This window comes from Suncus etruscus, chromosome 1, assembly GCF_024139225.1.
Source record: "Suncus etruscus isolate mSunEtr1 chromosome 1, mSunEtr1.pri.cur, whole genome shotgun sequence".
Taxonomy (NCBI): domain Eukaryota; kingdom Metazoa; phylum Chordata; class Mammalia; order Eulipotyphla; family Soricidae; genus Suncus; species Suncus etruscus.
In genome coordinates, this window is record NC_064848.1 from 204,104,206 (window position 1) to 204,123,520 (window position 19,315).

The 19,315-nt window shown below is 54.5% G+C and overlaps 3 protein-coding genes across 6 annotated transcripts in view; 1 reads left to right on the plus strand and 2 right to left on the minus strand.

Moving 5' to 3' along the window:
- The window catches only part of FADS6 (fatty acid desaturase 6), a 1,183,177-nt gene that overhangs the window by 1,089,370 nt on the left and 74,492 nt on the right, over nucleotides 1–19,315 (minus strand). The gene's annotated exons all lie outside the window — the stretch shown is intronic.
- HID1 (HID1 domain containing) overlaps nucleotides 1–19,315 on the minus strand; it is a 994,098-nt gene that overhangs the window by 837,560 nt on the left and 137,223 nt on the right. The gene's annotated exons all lie outside the window — the stretch shown is intronic.
- The window catches only part of TMEM104 (transmembrane protein 104), a 46,199-nt gene that overhangs the window by 9,723 nt on the left and 17,161 nt on the right, over nucleotides 1–19,315 (plus strand). Inside the window, exons 3-7 of the mRNA XM_049769588.1 lie at nucleotides 2,847–2,928; nucleotides 3,168–3,264; nucleotides 3,758–3,838; nucleotides 8,763–8,862; nucleotides 9,061–9,166. Coding sequence (XP_049625545.1) covers nucleotides 2,847–2,928; nucleotides 3,168–3,264; nucleotides 3,758–3,838; nucleotides 8,763–8,862; nucleotides 9,061–9,166 — 466 coding nt within the window. The remainder of the gene's footprint in view (nucleotides 1–2,846; nucleotides 2,929–3,167; nucleotides 3,265–3,757; nucleotides 3,839–8,762; nucleotides 8,863–9,060; nucleotides 9,167–19,315) is intronic.

The window sequence follows — 19,315 nt, forward strand, 5'->3', positions numbered from 1 at the left end:
CCTTGCGGGAATGCCCTGAAGAGAGGCCAGGAGGGTCTCCAAAATCTCTGGGGAATGAGGCAATTGTCATGGTATGTTCAAGAAAAAGTCAAGGCATGGGGGCCAGAAAAATAGTTCAGTGGGTAGGCATTTGCTTACCTTGCACGCAGCCAACCCCGGTTCGATCCCTGGCATCCCAAATGGTCCCGAAAGTCTAGCCAGGAGTGATTCTTTAACTCAGAGTTAGAAGTAAATCCTGAGCATTGCCAGGTGTGGCCCCAAAAACAAACAAATCAAAAATAATAGTAATAACAGAAGGTAGTTATTGCTGTGAAAACTGCACCTGCGTTCTGGATGGAAATAAACAGTTTCATTTTTGTGTTTCTTCAGTTTTTGTTTTTGGGGCCACACCCAGCAATATTTAGGCTCTACTCTCTGAGAATCACTCCTGGTAGAGCTCAGGGGAACTGTATGGAGTGCCAGGGATTGAACACAGGTCTGCTGCATGTAAGGCAAACCCCCTCCCTACTGTACCAATGCTCCATTGCTCCAGCCCTGAGACAAGCTCGATTTTCTGTTGGTTTAGTTATGGGGCCATACCCACAAGTGCTCAGGGTTTACTCCCAACAGGGTTGAGGAGCCCAACGGGGTGCTTGCTGGGGATCAAACCCAGGTCAGCCACAAGCAAGGCAAGCACCCTCCCCACTGTACGATCACTCCAGCCCTGGGGAGGCCTTTTCTTTTCTTTCTTTTTTTTTTTTAGTTTCTGGGCCACACCCAGTGACTCTCAGGGGTTATTCCTGACTCTGTGCTCAGAAATTGGCTTGGGGGACCAGATGGGACTCCGAGGATCAAACCCAGGTCTGTCCCGGGTTGGTTGCATGCAAATCAAATGCCCTCCCTACCACTGTGCAATCGCTCCGGCCCTGGGGAGGCCTTTTCAGACTTGAAGCAAAGAGAGACCTAGATGGCATCTGACCCAGGTAGAACACGGTTCTCGGCTCTGCATCTTTGTGGGGGTTCAGAGGCTAATCCTAGGTCCCCCAGGTTCCATGCTTCCTGCGAGCCCTGGCAACCACCTCCCAGACTCTTTGTCCCTCTGTCACACTACTGTCCCTTCCTCAGGACTTTCAGCAGAGCCACCTCAGTGGGTAATAATTAGGGTCCCCACATCCCTTCCTAAGTCCAGATCAGACCACAGCTCTGATGGAGTGTGACCAGTGTGTGGGCTCGGGCCCCGAGAAGCTTCTCTGCCTTAATGAAGACAGATTTGCTTCTTAGCCCAAAAGGAGAGAAAAATGCAAAACCCTTCAAACGGTCATTAAGCAGGATAATGAGAATCCAGGGTAGCAGTGCTGAGACCAGAAGCAGGGTGTCTGGGAAAGAGCCCCCTCTTCTCTTCCCTCTGCCTCCTACCTGCCTGCTGAACTGGTGATTGATTCACCTGGAGAAAGAAAGGGATGGGAAGTGGGACTGGGGAGGCGATTTAAACTCAAGACATTGAGTGAGCTGGGGGAGACTTCCCTGTGTCTGCTCACCCCCAAGCTCTCCCCCAGCCTGACTTCTGAGCTCTACTCCACTTTTTGTTCCAGGCCATAAAAATGTAGTTTAGGGGGCCTGTGCAATAATAGCACAGCAGGGGAGCCAGAGAGATAGCATGGAGGTAGGGCATTTGTCTTGCATGCAGAAGGACGGTGGTTCGAATCCCGGCATCCCATATGGTTCCCCCAAGCCTGCCAGGCGCGAGTTCTGAGCATAGAGCCAGGAGGAACCCCTGAGTGCTGGCAGGTGTGACCCAAACACCAAAAAAAATAAAATAAAATAAATAATAGCAGAGCAGAGAGGGCATTTGTCTGGCCAGGTTCTATCCCTAGCATCCCATAGTTTCGGTCCCCTGAGCCCACTAGAAATGATTTCTGAGCACAGAGCCAGAAGTAACCCCTGAGCGGCTCGAGGTATGGCCCAAAAAGAAACAAAAAGATTTGCAGTTTATGGTGACGTCTGCCCAACTGTAGGAATAAATAGATGGTTTTTTTTTTGTTGTTGTTGTTTTTTTTTAGCAGAGCAAAATAAAGAATAAAGAAGGGCCAGAATGATAGCACAATGGGGAGAGCATTTGCCTTGCACATCGCTGACCTGAGTTTGATCCTCAGCATCCCACAGGGTCCTCCTGAGCCCACCAGGAACAACAACTGAGTGTAGATCAGGAGGAACCTCTGAGCACTGCCAGATATGGCCCCAACCACCCCTCAATTAAAAAAGAAAAAAAAAAACACAGCACAATAAATTTAATAAATGTAAAATGCAGACGACAGGGGCAGTTCATACTGCGTGTCTGCCTTTCAAAGTCCTTGTGAATCCTCTCAGCTTAGAGCATCAGCATATTTGCCATAATAAACACCCCCAGGCCCTTTCTTGGGACCCTATAGCCTCCCCCCAACCTCACACACACTTCAGTTTCTCTTAACTGGAGCCAAACATCAGTACATACTCACAAAGGCAGAGACTGTGCTTCCTCTCTTTCTTTTTTATTTTATTTATTTTTGAGAGTTTGGGGCCACTGTCGAGTTGCTCAGATGTTACTCCTGACTCTGTGCTCAGGCGTCACTCCTGGGAGTGCTTGAGGATCCTGTGGAATGCCAGGGATCGAACCCAGGTTGGCCTCTTGCAGGGCAAACACTCTCACCCTTCCCACTGTGCTGTCTGTCGCTCTCACCCTGCACTCGCTCATCCTTTAGCACGTCAGACCCTCTCGAACATTCCCTCGGGAGGATCCATGGCAGGGCAAGGAAGGCGCTGGGGCTGGCTGGGCCCCGAGGGGTCTGAAACGAGCTCTTCTTCTTCCTCCCTGGCACCACCATCCACAGCTTTGTGACCACGACCTTCGTGGTGGAGGCCATGGCAGCTGCCAATGCCCAACTCCACTGGAAGAGGGTGCAGGCCCGGCCAGTGAGTATTATCCGGGGGATTCCCTTGGGGCCCATTCATGCCTCTATGAGGGGCCTGAGCACCCTCATCCCCCACCTGGCCTGGCATGATGTTGCCAAGTCTTCGGATTGGGCGCTGCCCCGTTGGCACCTAATGTGCCCAGTTGGATGCTGTCAAGGAAAGGCTGAGGGTGCTCTGGGTTGGGGTTCTGATCTCGCCCACTCATTCCTTGTCTCCCATCCCCCCAACATTGCCTGTAGGAGGAGGCAGATGAAGATTCATCCTCATCCTCTGACAGCGAAATGCTCACGCAGGGCAGCTATGAGCAGGCAGAGAAGCAGCCGATCCTATCCGTGCGTAAGTCTGGGGGAGATGAAGTGGGGAGGGGACAGAACCAGCCCGCAGCCTCAGTTTCCCCATGTTCTTCCTGCCACCCCAACAGTCCCGCCACACATGCCTGCTGGGAGTTGGAGTCAGCATCATGCGTGGGCCAGTGCAAGAGCACAGCCAGGAAGACATGTGCCTGGCACACGACTAGCCCGGGTTCGATCTCTGGCATCCCATAGGGTCCCCCAAGCCTGCCAGGAGTGAGACCTGAGCACAGAGCCAGGAGTTGCCCCTGAGCACCGCCCAAAGCAAACAAAATGCACACATGCTCAGCATCCCCTTATCTGCTATCCAAGCCAAGACTGAGCATCCCCCACCTTGCTTTCTTACCCTGAAATGGGCATCCCAGTAGACTCTCGCAGTGTTGGAAAATGTTGGGAGCTGCCGGGGCGCTGGTGACTTTAGTGAATCCAGAGCAGCCGGTGACTGGCGCCTTCTCTCCCCTTGTCTCCTGCCCCCACAGAGCGACGTGGCCCCCAGCACCTGTTTGAGATCACGGACCGGGTGGAGATGGGGCAGATGGCCTCGATGTTCTTCAGCAAAGGTAATGGGGTGTTTTGAGGAGGTGGGGTTGGGGGAGCTAGTCCCTGCGTATGTAAAGTCCACCTTGATGGTGAGGTTTGGGGGGATAGTGAAGAGCATCAGATGGTGAGTCAACTCCTCTGAGAAGCCTGACGAGCCTAAATAGCTTGTTTGTTTGGTTTTTTGGGGGGGTCACAGGTAACGGTATTCAGGGCTACTTCTTCCTGGTTCTGCTCTCTGGGATCACTCCTGATGGGCTCAGGGACCCTATGGGATGCCAGGATCAATCATAGGCAAGACAAGGTTCCTTCCCTGCTGGACTCTTTGTTTTTTATTTTTTGCTTGTTTGTTTGTTTTTGATTTGGGGACCACACCCAGTGGTGCTCAGGGTTTATTCCTGACTCTGCACAGAAATCACTCCTGGCAGGCTCAGGGGACCCTATGAGATGCTGGGGATCAAACACCCTTTCTTCTGTGCTATCGCCCTGACCTCCAAACTCTACTGGACTCTTTCTCAGAACCCAAATGGCTTTGAGGCACCTCCTGGGTTTTTCCAGTTGCAGCCCTGGAAATCCTCAGCCACTTTCCCAGCAAGTTCACCTCTGGTCCCTTTTCTCTCCTCCACTCCCTGCCTCTCTACTGTGTCTCTTGGTGCCACTGTGAGGCCTGGACTCACACAGTGCATAGCCATGGTGTCGCTGATTGCTTTTCAGGCTCAAACCCTTGGCCACGCATTGTGCTGGTTGGACGCTCAGATTTTTCAAGGCACATTCACGCACAAACTGGCTGCCTTGGAGTGTAGCCAGAAGCCACTCAGGGCTCCAAGGGTCACAGACAACAAAGCCAGCACCTGTGGTGGCCCCAGGGATTGAACTCATGGCCTGGCACTCGGTGGGCAGGTGGCTCAGCCCTCTGCAGCCAGCACTGGCATGGTGCCTCTGGCTTGATTGCTTCCTTCTGTCCACCAGCGAGGTTACTCAGCAGGGACATCTGTCCTGAGTGCTCCTTGCATGTGACCAGCAGAGGGCGCCCACAGCCCATGCACAGGCTCTTGGTGTGGCTCTGGGCTCTTCTGAGGGCGGGGAAGGGGGGGTGGGTGGTAGGAGGAGAGCTTCCTGCCCAGCTGAAGTGCTGGCTTCCAGATCCAGCATCTCAGACCCCCATGACAACTCTAGTTTTTTTGGAAACTGAGCTATTTAAGAATTTGAGGCGAGAGGTCAGAGCAGTTGCACAGAAGGAAAGCGTTTACTTTGCATGCTGCCAACCCTGGAACTGACCCTGGTTCGATTCCCGGCATCCCATATGATCCACTGAGCCTGCCAAGAGCAATTTCAGAGCAAAGAGCCAAGAGTAACACCTGAGCACAGCTGGGTGTGCTCCAAACCCCCTCCAAAAGAATTTGAGGTGATGGGCTGGACAGTTGCACAGCGGGAAGGTGCTTGCCTTGCATGCTGCTGATCCGCATTCGATCTCGGCATCACATAGGGGCTACTCATGGCAAGACTCTAATAGTGGGCCCAGCACATAGTGCTAGGGTCCAAGGATACAGTGTTGATTGGGCCCTTGGGTGCTGGGGACCATTAGAGACACCCACTAGTTCTCAGGTTCCTCCTGGGTGCACCTGGTGGTGCTCCAGAGGCCTAGCGATGCCTCTAATAGAACCCAGATTAGGCACTTGTAAATTGGGCTCAATCACCTGAACCATCATCTCCTTGGCCCTCAGAGTTTCCTGATTTGTTTGTTTGCTTGTTTCTGGACTTTGGGACCACACATGGCAGTGCTCAGGGGTTACTCCTGGCTATAGTCAAGGGTCATTCCTGGCAGTGCTCAGGGGACCATATGACATACTGGGATCAAACCTGGGTCAGTCACGTACATGGCAAACATCCTCCCCACTGTGCTATTACTCCAGCCCCAAGAGATTCTGTTTTTAACGCCCTTCCCTTTGCCAAGAGGCACAATCCGGGAAACCCTGTTTTTGCAGTTACCCGGGAGTCTGTCCCTCTGAAAAGCCCCTGTTTACCAGGGGGTGCTCTCATTTCCGAACCCCAGTCCCAGCTGGCAGCACTAATAGGAGCCTGGGTGCATTGAGCATGCAGGGACCCCATGGTTACTTCTTAGAACAGTCAGTGTTGTGGGGACCCCATGATGATCTAACAGCAGAGTCATCAGTCAGAAGCTCTGCCCCCTCTGCTGATCTAGCTTCCCAGGGGATTCCAGATGGGCGAGAGCATACCCTGGGGTGAGGGATCAGATCCCAATATGTGCTTGGTCTTGGCTTCATTTATGTGCCTGCTCATCCCGCAAGCCTCGGGGAAAAGGAAGAAATATTTTCTCTCCCACACATGTTGGGTGGTTGCTGACTTTTGCAGCCTCCTCTCTTTCCTGGTTTACAATCTACACTGATTTAGGGGTCAGAGCCATAGTACAGTGGGGAAGGCACTTGCTTGCACACAGCCAACCCTGACACCCCATATGATTCCCCCATGCCCTCCAGGAGTAATTCCTGAGCATCACCTAGTGTGGCCTTCTCCTAAAATAAATAAACATTCCACATTGACTTTTGTTTTGTTTTGTTTTGTTTTTGGCTTTGAGTCACACCCTGTGGTGCTCAGGGTTTACTGTTGGTGGGTTCAGGGGACCTGGTGAGGTGCTGGGGATTGAATTTGGGTCAGCTGCATACAAGGCAAGCAGCCTACCTGCTGTACTATCTCTCTGGCCCTTCTACAATGATTTATTTGGGGGCGGGAAATTTTGGGCCACACCTAGTGGCTCTCATGGCTCTGTGCTCAGAAATCACTCCTGGCAGGCTCGGGGGACCATATGGGATGCCGATATCAAACCCTGATCCATCCCATGTTGGCAGCATGCAAGGCAAACGCCCTACTATTGCTGTGCTATTGCTTCAGTCCCCAATTTCTTTTTTTTTTTTTTTTTTTTTTTGGATTTTGGATCACACTCAACAGCACTCAGGGATTACTCCTGGCTCTACACTCAGAAATCGCTCCTGGAAGGCTGGGGGGACCATATGGGATGCCGCGATTCGAACCACCGACCTTCTGCATACAAGGCAAACGCTTGCCTTACCTCCATGCTATCTCTCCGGCCCCCAGTCCCCAATTTCTTAAAAGAACAACTATAGGGCTTGAGAGAGAGAGAAGACAGTGCAGAAAGCACTTGCCTTGTACTTGGCTGACCTTGAGTCAGTTCCCAGCAGCCCCAAAGGCTCCCTCAAGCCCTTCCTGGAGTGCTCCTCGAGCACCCACCCAGTGTGGCCCCCCTAAAAATTTCTCAAGAAAGAATGACACACGAGTGGTTTGGTTTGGCCTGACACCACGTGTTACCTGATCTATAGGGAAAAAGCTCCTTCACATGTAGCAGCTTAGTGGATGCCCATGTCTTCATCTGCCCTTGGATTGGGCACTGTGGACTCCTGGGCTGAGCCTTCTCTGCTGACGGGGACCTGGGCATTGTAGGCTGCTGAGCGTCACCCCTGCCTTCCCCCACTCACTGCCACTAGCACCTCCCCATCGTGATAATCCCAGCCTTGCCACGTGTCACCAGTAGGGGGGCACAGCTGCCCCCCACTGAAAACCATGGCCTCTGCTCTTGCTAATTCCCAGCTTGGCCTTCTAGGGCTGCCACCAGCCACAATAGGGCTCCTTGGGGTGCCAGCTCCTCACTTGTCATGACAAATGCCAAGACCGGCCCTGCTGTCCCCAGGAAGCTCATTGATCCTTTCATTGGGGATCTAGTAATGAATTGTATTGATCAGAGATGGGGGGCAGTTTCTACCCAGTGGCTGCCTGTGACTGTGCCTGTGCACTGGCAGGTGGCAGGAAGTGGGGTGTGGGGAGCAGCCAGCGCCCCCTCCCGCAGAGTCTTGGCATCAGCAGGAAGACAGACGCCTAGTAGCAGAGGCTGACCTCAGAAAGCCTGGGAGGGGCATGTCCCTGGCTTCCCCCCTGGGGACCCTGTAGTCGCTTCCAAGCCATCAGGCTTTGGAAGGAGCTGCGATGGCTTCATTTATCTTCCTGTCCTCAAAGACATTGACAGCTTGGGGACCGGTGGCATCTAGCACTAGAATGATCTGTCTGCAGGGAAGGGTTGGGGGTTTGAGGTCAGTGGGAATATGACACCCCCTGTCCCCTCCCAAGCTTATGGCAGCCCAGGGCTGCTGAGTTTCCCTGCTGGCCACAAGGGCAGGAGCCCCTTCTGAGAATTCACACAGCTGGGTTTGATGAGGGACTCACTCATGTACCCCCAAGTGCTCCCCTAAGAAGTACACCCCTAAGGGGCCGGCGAGGAGGCACTAGAGGTAAGGTGTCTGCCTTGCAAGCGCTAGCCAAGGAAGGACTGCGGTTCGATCCCCCAGCATCCCATATGGTACCCCCAAGCCAGGGGCAATTTCTGAGTGCTTAGCCAGGGGTAACCCCTGAGCATCAAATGGGTGTGGCTGGAAAAAAAAGAAGAAGTACACCCCTAAGAGGCAGCAACAAACAGTCCCAATGCAAATTCTTGGTGGGGTGGGGGTGTGGACTTGTCTGAGTAAGAAGTGGGCGTGACCTGAGTGGAAAGCTTGTCTTGTTGGGAAAGTGGTTGTGTCTGGGACGGGGAAGCACCAAGCCCCACCCTTTGCAGTGCCCCTTGCAGTGATCCAGAGAGGGGCGCTGTGGTTTTGGAAACCGGGGCCACTTCTTGCCCTCCTTGTCCAAATCCTTGAGTGTTTTGAACCCGGTACTGAGTACAGGATTCTTCTATGAGAAGCTACAAGCAGCCCCAAGAGGAAAGGGATCTTGGCGGGAGAAGGAAGGGTGGGGGGGGGGTGTCTCTCCTCTGGAGGGAAAAATCTCAGCCCCTGTCCCTGCCCTGGTGTCCCCTGCAGAAGCCCCCCTCATCCCACCTCTCCCGCAACCCCAACTTGACCCAGCCTCTGCTCTTCACAGTGGGTGTCAACCTCTTCTACTTATGCATCATCATCTACCTGTACGGGGACCTGGCCATCTATGCCGCCGCAGTGCCCGCCTCTCTCATGCAGGTGACCTGGTACGTGTGCCCAGAGCCTGCCCGCAGCACCTCGAGGATGCAGCCCCTCTAGAAGTAGAGTGGGGGAGATATAGGGTGGCCTCCACTGCACGCACAACTGTCGATGCTGGACCTCAGGGCTCAGCTGGAGTTAGGGGTGAGTCTGCTGGGGGGATTCCCAGCTTCTGCTGCTCACCCTGCCCTGTCCCATCTCGGCAGCACCACCGGCAACGACTCCTATGGAGTGGAGGGCGACACCAAGTTCAACGACACGGACCCGTGCTGGGGGACCCTACGCTGCGTGGACGTCTACCGCATCTACCTGGTGAGTGACCCCATCCCTTCAGAGACCTTGCCGAGCAGGCTTGGGGAGAGGGTCCAGATTTCGGTTGTCTTAGCTCATGGGGGCTGGGAGCGCCGCTGTACCCAGAGCCTGGGTATAAAAACAGGTGGCAGGGGAGTATCCTATGCCATTCTCTGACCCCTGTTCTCGGCCAGGGTAGGACTCAAACCTGCATCCCTTCCCACTGCGTCTATTAATATTCTCCATGTCCTGTTGTCCGCTCAGCTTGACAGGTTTGCATAAGAAGGTGGCACAGGGCCCGGAGAGATAGCACAGCGGCGTTTGCCTTGCAAGCAGCCGATCCAGGACCAAAGGTGGTTGGTTCGAATCCCGGTGTCCCATATGGTCCCCCGTGCCTGCCAGGAGCTATTTCTGAGCAGACAGCCAGGAGTAACCCCTGAGCAACGCCGGATGTGGCCCAAAAACCAAAAAAAAAAAAAAAAAAAAAGTGGCACAGTTTTGCACATGAACCCAGACTGACTTGACCAGGGAGTTTGGGGGTGGTAGGGGGAGTCCAGCCTCATGAGGGCCCTTGGCTGTTTGACTGAGTTACCTCCAGCTACCCCAGCTGTGTTCTTTGAACCTGGATTCCTTCACCCCCACTGAAGAGTTCCTGGCTGCCTGGCTCCCCCAAATCCCCCCAAAGGGGTCTCAGGCTCTGAAAGATTTTGGAAAGATCTGGAAAGATTTTGTTCACCGCCCTGAAGTTGCAGGGTACTTATGTGTGTTGTCTTCCTGCTTGTGTTCTGGGTTTGCCATTGCCTGGAATGAGTCTTTTAGGGCGATTGTCACTGAGTGCCAGCAGTGCAAAAAGCTGTGAGGGTCCCTGGCATGCCCTGACCTCAGGGCCTCTTAGTATTTCCATTTGGAGACCTCCTCCAAAGTGGCAGGACCCCCTACAGGTGTCTGAGGGTAGAGGATCAAAGGAGGATGAGGGGGAGATCCGGCAAGCTTGGCAGCGATAGGGGAGTGGATCTGGGGCAAGAGGAGACCCACAGATGAATTCTGCCCTGGGCAGCTGCTGGAGTAAGTTGAGAATTCAACCCCTTCCCCCCAAGCCCCAGAGCACAGGAACAAAATCGCTGTTATTTATATTTTTTATAGAAAAGGACTAAGAAAGCCTTTATTATTATTTTTTTGGGCCACACCCACACGCTCAGGGTCTACTCCTGGCTATGTGCTCAGAAATCGCCCCTGGCTTGGGGGGACCATATGGGACACCGGGGGATCCAACTGCGGTCCGTTCCTTGGTAGCGCTTACAAGGCAGACACCTTATCTCTAGCGCCACCTTCCCGGCCCATATTATTATTATTATTATTTGAGGAGTCTTTGGGTCACACCCAGTGGCACTCAGGGGGTTACTCCTGGCTCTGTGCTCGGAAATCGCCCCTGGCAGGCTTGGGGGACCACTTGGATGCCAGGAATCGAACCCAGGTCTGTCTAGAGTCGGATGTGTGCAAGGCAAACGGCCTACATCTGTGCTATCATTCTGGCCCCACCACTGTTATTTTTTGTCTGTTTATTTGTTTTGTTTGGGGGTGGCCACACCCAGCAGCACTCGGGTTCTTCCTGGCTCTGACTCAAATATTGCTCCTGGCAGGCTTGGGGGACTATATGGGATGCCAGTCCTCAAGGGTTACTCCTGGCTCTGCGCTTAGGAATCACTCCTGGCAGGCTTGAAGGACCTTATGAGATGCCAGGGGTCAAACCTGGATTGGCAGCGTGCAAGACAAACATCCTCCCCACTGTGCTTTCGCTCCAGCCCAGTTACTTGTCATTTGCCTGGTGAATTATTGAACTGCCGTATGATTGCCTTATTAAAGTGTTCCTCTCCTCCCGGCCTGTCCACATGGAGGAGGCCTCTCCCTCCCTCCCTCCTTCTTGACTTAATAACTCCTCCCCACACACACACCCCTAACAGAAGGACCCCTTCAGCAGAGCAGATGCATTAATTACCGCCTGCCTCTCCGGATATTCATGGAGAAACTCATGATGCTAATTGCCATCAGACCTCCCCGGAAAGCTCTGGCTTGGGGGGGGGGGGACAGGACAGGGGAGCAGACACAGGCTTTTGAGGGTGTGAACACCCCCACTCCTGACCCCTACCACAACCCCATCTACTGCTTGGGCTTGGCCTTCCCCTTGCTAGGTGTTGAGATTTGCATCTGGGGTGCTCTTGGCTTAGAGAAACTCAAGGCAGGGGAGGAGTTGGGAACAGCTCTGAAGTTGACGATTTTGCAGAACGGCATCTCCCAGCCCCCCAACACTTGGAGAGAGGGGTCCCCATCTTGATGATCTGGAGGAGTTTGGCAAGAATGAAGGGTCCAGTCTCCTGTTCTGTGTCCTCTATCTGGTGTGGACACAGATTCAGGCTGTACTCCTGGCTCTGCACACAGGAATCACTCCTGGTGGTGCTGGGGACACTGAATGGGATATCGGGGATCGAACCTGGTCAGCTATGTGCAAGGCAAGTCCCCTCCTAGCCCCACTGTGCCTCTTCCTACTAGCCACTTCTTTGATTTTATTTTTGGTTTTTGGGCCACACCTGGCAACGCCGAGGGGTTACTTCTGGCTCTACACCCAGATATTATTCCTGGTAGGCTCTGGGGACCATATAGGATACCAGGGATCAAACTTAGGTCTGTCCCAGGTCAGCTGTGTGCAAGGCAAATGCCATCCTCGCTGTGTAATCACTCTGGCCCCCATCCTAGCCACTTCTGAGCTGTCTGCTGGCCCAACCTCACCAAACCGAGATGCCATGGGGAGGACAGCAGTAGCTACTTAAAACTCCTTCTGCCTGCCTGTTCCCACCACCCTGTGTCTCCCAAGATGTGTTGTTCCAGGCTGATCGAACCTAGGCTCTTTGTTTGGGGTCTTTTTGTTTTCAGGAAAGCACGCCTGGAACCGTCTCCTCAGTCTCCCTGGCGGTATCTGCCTGAACCTGGCAAGTCCTGTGGGATTTTGGGGTCCCTCCCATGCAGGGAGCCAGCAGCTCCCCCATCCCCAGCCAGTGACCTTAACAAATGGAAAATTCCTCCCTCCACCCCGCCCGTCGCTCCCCACCAGGGCGGCCAGTGAGTCCATCACTGTCTCCTACCTCACAATGGCACAGAGCCGGGGGTATGGCAGAGTAGGGGGGGCAGACCCATGAGAATCCGTTTGGGAATCAGCTGTCTGCATACCCTCATCTTAGCCCCCCGCAGCTCCCCTCAGCACCTCTGATATCCCTGCACTTGCAGACAGGAGGACGTCTCATGGGACTCAGTTTGACATCTGCATCCTATAAAGTGGGAAGTTTATAGGAGCACAGCAGAGATTCCTGAACCAAATGGAAGATTCCCCCCAGAATGCAGATTTGAGGGTGCCAGAGCCAAGGGCATGGCCACGCTTTCCCCGTCCCACTTCCACCTGTTCCTTCCTGGAAGACAGTGGGACTTCCCAGAAACTGATGTCCATCTTCCCATCACCCTTGTTAGGGGTCGTTTCTCCCCACTTCTCAGTAAGTAGCCTGTATCTCCATGCTCCTGGCCTTAAGACTCAGCTGCTCATGGGCTTAGCAACAGGGGGACCTTATGGGCTGCCTGGGATAGACAGACAAGGTCACCCTAGCTTGTCATTCTGCCTTGAGTGCAGGAGTTGGGGTGATGGGGCACAGATGTGTGGGTGACAGAAGTGTAGGGACCACAGAGAGCAGTAAAGGGCTGTGGGGGAAAGATAGCTAAGTGGGGGAGTGAGGACGGGCTCTTTCTTCCAGGGAACCTGTAGGAGACCAGAATATCCATCACCTTAAGGTCACTTCTGAGCCATTTGTCTCGGCCACACTTAAGATCATCCCCATTGGGCCGGAGAGATAGCATGGAGGTAAGGCATTTGCCTTTCATACAGAAGGTCATTGGTTCGAATCCCGGCATCCCATATGGTTCCCCGAGCCTGCCAGGAGCAATTTCTGAGCTTGGAGCCAGGAGTAACCCCTGAGAGCTGCTGGGTGTGACCAAAACCCCCCCCCCAAAAAAAAATCATCTCATTATTGGTGCCAGAGCGATAGCACAGGGGGAGGGAGTTTACATTGCAAGCAGCCAACCCAGGTTTCTTCCCCAGCATCCCATAGGGTCCCCTGAGCCTTCCAGGAAGGATTTCTAAGTGTAGAGACAGGCAGGAGTAACCCCTGAGTGCATCCTCCAGTGTGGCAAAACAAAATTTAAAAAGATCATCTCATCTTGTAGAGAAGAAAACTGAGACCTGGGGTGTGGCTTCTTATGCATGGGCGTGGTTATTCAGACGAGGGTGTGGTTTTTCTGTTGTGGGCGTGGCTGTTCTGGTTTGGGGGCGTGGTCTGGTGGGGTAGGCATGCCTGGTCCTTTGTCATCACGCTTGAAATTTGACATTTGCAGGGGCTGGTGCTGCCAAGGACAGTCTAGGGGTTGGGGAGGTGGGTCTGTGCATCTGCCTGATGCCTGATGGATTTGCCAGTCTCCCGCCATCCTCCCCCTCCTTCCCCCCAACAGTTGGACAGTGAAGGGGACTTCAGGGCGCCGCCTTCTCAAGGACGAGTCCCGAGTCCCTGCGCCGCCGTCTCTGTTCTCTCAGCCTCAGCCGCTGTGCCCTGGGGCTGTGGCATCTGCCAAGAAGTGGGTCAGCCCTGCCATCAGTTGCATATTTATCCTCTCGGATACTGGGGCAGGAGGTGGCTGGGAGGACGGGTGTGGAGGGAGAGCCAGGAGCAGGCGACAAGTCCGGTTACTGGGGTGGGGGGGGTGAGACACCAGCTCACGAGTTCATGGCCTCACTCTGCCAGAGGCGTCACCCCGTGCCCACCCCCCTCCCGGGCACTTGTGTGTGGATCAGAGACAGCAGGCATAGGAGCTGCCTAGGAGTTTGTGAGCGAGGGGAGCCTGGGACCATGAAGCACTCGCTCCCAGGGACAGCGAAGACCACCGGGGCCTGCCAGGTCCTGTCCACTCCCCTGAATGCTTCTTCCCAATGCTGCTTCTGCAGTTCTGGGGGTTCCAGAAAGTTCTCTTTCATTTGGCACCTCCATCACTACCCCCCAGCTCACCCCAGGGAAAGGGGGCCATGAGCCTAACCTGGTGCCAGTCTTCAGGGCTTCATCATGAGCCTCCAGGAGGCATCTCCTGTCTGGGGGTACAATGCCTGGGAACGGGGGTGCTCCTTGGGAGGAAATCAGCTCCAGCCTCAGACTTCGGGCGGCCGTGAGTGATGTTAACAGATTGGCTTGTCTCCCTTCTTTCAAGGAAATCAATAACACAGGACACGGCTGCCTGTTCCTTCCCCTTTTTCTTCCTTATTTTTCTCCGCACCTGCCATCTGGTCCGCTGCACTTCCCGTCCCTCACTCTGTCACTCCAGCCACTCGGCTTGGGGACTCCTGCTAAGGGACCCCAGGAATTGTGCTCATTACTCCTTCCTGCTGCTGTCCTCTGGACAAGGCCACCCCTGAAATGACCACAGTCCATCCCTCTCTTTTCTGTCCTTCCCCCCACTCCAGCGCCTGGCGCTGTTTGGCTCAAACTCTTCCCTCTCCGGCCCAGGGAGAGGCTGTTTTTAGTTTTACCGCAGCTCTGAGGGACTCAGGTTCTGTCGATTGGAGTTAAGTCCTCCATCCATCACCCCTGCATCCCACCTCTGCGTGCCCCCAGCAAGGACACCCAGGTATGGGGGAACCAATACCCAACAGGAGAGTTTTCAGCTGCTTGTTCCCCCAGGCCAAGAAGCTGCTCCAGCGTCCCCCCTAACCTGCTGGGTGTGGGTTCCTGCACCAGAAAAAAGCCCAGATCCCCCTCCCCTTCTGACTGAGCCAGTATCCATGATAGAATGTTCTGGAAGGTAGGAAGTACATTTTCATAGATAGGCCTTGCCCAAGGGTACTTGCTACTCCCATTGTTGAGGCAGGTAGAGGATGTTACGGGCAGCCCTTTTCCTGCACCCCTACAGCGCCACTCACCAGGGATCCATTGGAATAGATGATGACTGCAGAACTGGGGCCCATGCACAGAGACTCACGCACACACATGCAGAGTCACGCATGTACACGCACTGTCACCGGTATGCAGACTGCCCAGCTGGCCCTGCTCTTCATCCAGGATATCCAGTGTGGAAACCAGAGACCAGCCCCGGTTCTCTGTGGCCAAGTCATCCCTCTGTCCCTTCCCCTGCAGAGTGCCTCATGGCCTGCCTCACCCAAGTCCTGAGCTGCCCCCTCTGTGTCTAGAAGGTCGCTCTGCAAAAAGTCAGCATTTATAAATAGAACTTCTAGAAGCCCTTCTCCTGGTGAAGGGAATTGTCCACGTGTGTGTGCGTGCAGGCAGAGGCGCAGAAGTCTAGCTTTGGGGGGAAGAGCTAGAGCGATAGTACAGCGGGGAGGGCGCTGCCTGGCGTGAGACTGACCCAGGTTTGATCCCCAACATCCCAGAACCGCCAGGAGTAGAGCCCTGAGCGCAGAGCCAGGAGAGCCCTGACTACCGCCAGCTGGGGCCCAAAATCCAAAAAAAGAAAACTGGAGAAAGTTGAGCGAGTTCGTGGAGAGACAGACGGGCTGACCCTGGGCGCAGCTCGAGGAGAAGCACGGGGCTGGGAACCTTCCAAATAGGTCTCGGTGGGGAGCGCTGCCCCGCCGGGGCCTTCTGTGCTGTGCTTTTTCAGGACCAGTTTTGTCCCCAAATCACACTGACTGTTCCCAGGCGCACACCCTGCGATTCGGCCCTCCAGCCCTCGGCCCCCCTCGTGGTGAGATGTGTGCCTGGAAGAGAAACCTGGACCTTCTCCGGGCTGACCCTGCCCCCTCCGCTCCTCCTAGGGAAGTGGGGTCCTCACCCTGTCCCCTGGGAAGCTGTTCCAATCCCCCAAACTTGTTTCCTCTGAGTTACATCTCCTCCTCTTTCCACCCTTCTATTCCTGGCTCTGTGTCCAGCATCTGCGACAGCGTAGAGATGAACCACTGTCTTTTTTTTGGTTGGTTGGTTTTGGTTTCGTTTTTGGGCCACACTTAGTGGCAGTCAGGGGTTACTCCTGCTAGGCTCGGGGGACCATATGGAATGTCAGGGATTGAACCCAAGTCTGTCCCCATGTCAGCAGTGTGCAAGGCAAATGCCCTCCCTACCGCTGTGCTATCAGTCCAGCCCCCATCACAGTTTCTTTCTTATTGTTTTCTCTGTAAAACTTAATTTTTCTGGACCCGGAGAGATAGCACAGCGGCGTTTGCCTTGCAAGCAGCCGATCCAGGACCAAAGGTGGTTGGTTCGAATCCCGGTGTCCCATATGGTCCCTTGTGCCTGCCAGGAGCTATTTCTGAGCAGACAGCCAGGAGTAACCCCTAAGCACCGCTGGGTGTGGCCCAAGGACCAAAAAAAAAACTTAATTTTTCTGCACAGAGAGATAGGGCAGGGGTTAAGACACTTGGTTTGGTTCCCCTCACCACCATTGTATATGGGAGGGTGTCCCCTGAGTATCCCTAAGAGTGGCCCTGAGTAGAGCCAGGAGTGATCCCCAAGCACCTCTCTTATGGCTCTAAAGTCTAAAAGTTAAAATATAAAAGTCGATTTTCTCATAGGGACAGATTATTTATTTTTGTTGTTGTTTTGTTTTGTACCACACCTGGTAGTATTTAGGGCTTATTACTGCCTCTGCGCTCAAGGATCACTCTTGGCTGGTTTGGTGGACCATCTGGAGTGCTGGGGATTGAACCTGGGTCAGCTCATGCATGCAAGACCCTTATTCCCTGTGCTGTCTTTCCAGCCCTTGGCCAAGTGTTCAGTCCTATATGTTAACCAGAATGGAAACGGCAGATGTCTCCTGGACTGTCTTTCTCGCCACTATCCACCCCTGTAGCTCTTTTCTATAGCTACCATCTACCCCTGCAACTCTCTCTCACTACCATCTACCCTGATGTTTTTTTCGCTCTCCACCATCCACTCCTGCAGCACTCTCCCCACCATGCAACCCTGTGACTCTCTCGCAACCGTCCACCCCTGCAGTTCTCTGTCATCACCATTCACCCCTGCAACTCCTTCACCTCCATTACAGCATCTCTCTCTGTCTCTCTCTCTCTGTCTCTCTCTCTCTCTGTCTCTCTCTCTCTCTCTCTCTCTCTCTCTCTCTCTCTCTCTCTCTCTCACCCACCCCTGCAGCTCTTGCAGCTGTGGGTTTAGGCAGCCCATCCACTGCCCCTGAGTAGCCAAACTGCTCCCCTGTAGGGAGCTGAGCCTGGGGGCCCTGGCAGTGATGGTGGCACCCACAGGCCAGTGACTCTAAAACCCTCCTCTGAGCCCCACTTCGCTCCTACCAGCACTTGAAAATGGGTGCATCCTCAGGCAAAGGCTGGTAGGAGTGGGAAACCAGAGCTGAAGAACCCCTGGGAGTCTTGGGGGGCCCAGCCTGGCAGGCGTTAGTGATGGTACCTAATAACGATGCGTATGATTAATTAGCCTGAGCTGGGGGAGCCTCGGAGGAGCTGAGCAGAATGGGGCGCATCTAAATAAGTTCCATGTGCTTGGAAGGTGCCTCACACCCCCACACACACCTGCCCAAGGAGGGGCTGAGCAGATGTGCCTCTGGGTAGAGAAGGGCAGAGCCTCAGGGCGCAGTGGGGGGGCTGGATGGGAAGACTGAGGTTCTCTGGAAGCCTAGACATGAAGCAGGGACTGAGAACTAAAGGACCCCCTTAATCCCCTAATATGCCCAGTGCTTGCAGGTGAGACCCCGAGCAAGCCTGAACCCCACTAGAGCAAGAGCTCAGGACTTATATTTTCAAGCACGCCCAGAATTTGGCCACCCGGGAACCTGTATTTGGGGGTGCTATCAGAGGGGCTCTGTTCTCTCCCCCAGGAGGTCTCTGTGCTAAGCAACTGAGTCGAACCCCCCTTTCCAAGGGGGCTGCAGTGTGGGGCTTCTCCCAGGACCTGTAGACCTGGTGACTCACCCAGAGAGGGGAGCCTCGGATGACGGGCAGCAGGGCAGTGCCAGCTGAGTGTTTCTGTGTTGGGCAAAGGGCACAGTTCCCTCAGGCTCACTGTTCTGTTCCCTGGGGCCACAGCGTCCCCAGGTCTTATTAGTTTCCTCCTGAACGTGACCACCAGCCCAGGAGCCATCGAGAGGGAGGCCTGGGAGACAAAGTGACTCCAGGTTCTTCATCCCCTCAGCTCCCTTTCTGCAAAGAAGTCAGCATACTTGGGGGCTCTTTGGACACCCCAAGAAGGCTGGCGCCTGATACCCCTCACGCCCTAAGCAGAGAAAAGCGGGAAATGTGGGTGAGGCTGGAAGTAGAGCACCTGACCGCATTACCTGGCACCACACCACTATACCCAACAGAGGGCAAGAGGGCAGGGCCCCTCAAATTCCCCCCTGCATGCATAGATAGGCAGGGTCTGGGGAACTGAAGGGCTGTCCACACTGCTTGCTACCCGTCTCCCAGGACACAGGCATCCCCCACTTCCTTATCTCACCTCTGGTATGTGCGTGTCAGGTTAGTGGGGTGCCCAGTCCCTTCCTATCCTTTCTCTGACTTTCTGCTGAATAAGTCTGACCCGAGCTAGTAATTCTCTGGGGGGGGGCGGGGGAACAGGGGTAGAGATGGTTGTTAAAAGGATGGGAGGAGGGGCCAGAGCAATGACGCAAGCGGTCAGATGTCTACCTTGCATGCATTAGCGTAGGATGGACCGCAGTTCGATTCCCCCCTCTCCCCTGCGCTTCGCATATGGTCTCCTGAGCCTGCCTGGAGTGATTCCTGAGCACAGAGCCAGGTGGAACCCTTGAGTGCCACTGGGTGTGGCCCCAAAACAAAAAAATTAAAGGGTGGAGGGTGCAGCCTACAGATGAGGAGTATCCCGCATTGCATTTTGGCTCCCCTCGCAGTGCCAGGTCCTGCTGGCCTCACGCCTTCTCTGTGGTGCTTCAGCAGGTTTTGGGCATCCTGGGCAGGGCTCGGTGCCACAGCCCAGCAGGCATTTTTCACTTCTCTGCTCTTCCCCGCCCCCCCAGAACTGCAAACCCCACCTTCCTGGGACTCAGCCCACAGTGCAGCTCCAGGGCACACAGCGCATAGCCCCAGCCTAGATTTCCTTCCTGTTCCCGTTTCCAGCTCAGAACCCTGTGTGGGGTGACTGATACCCCAGTTCC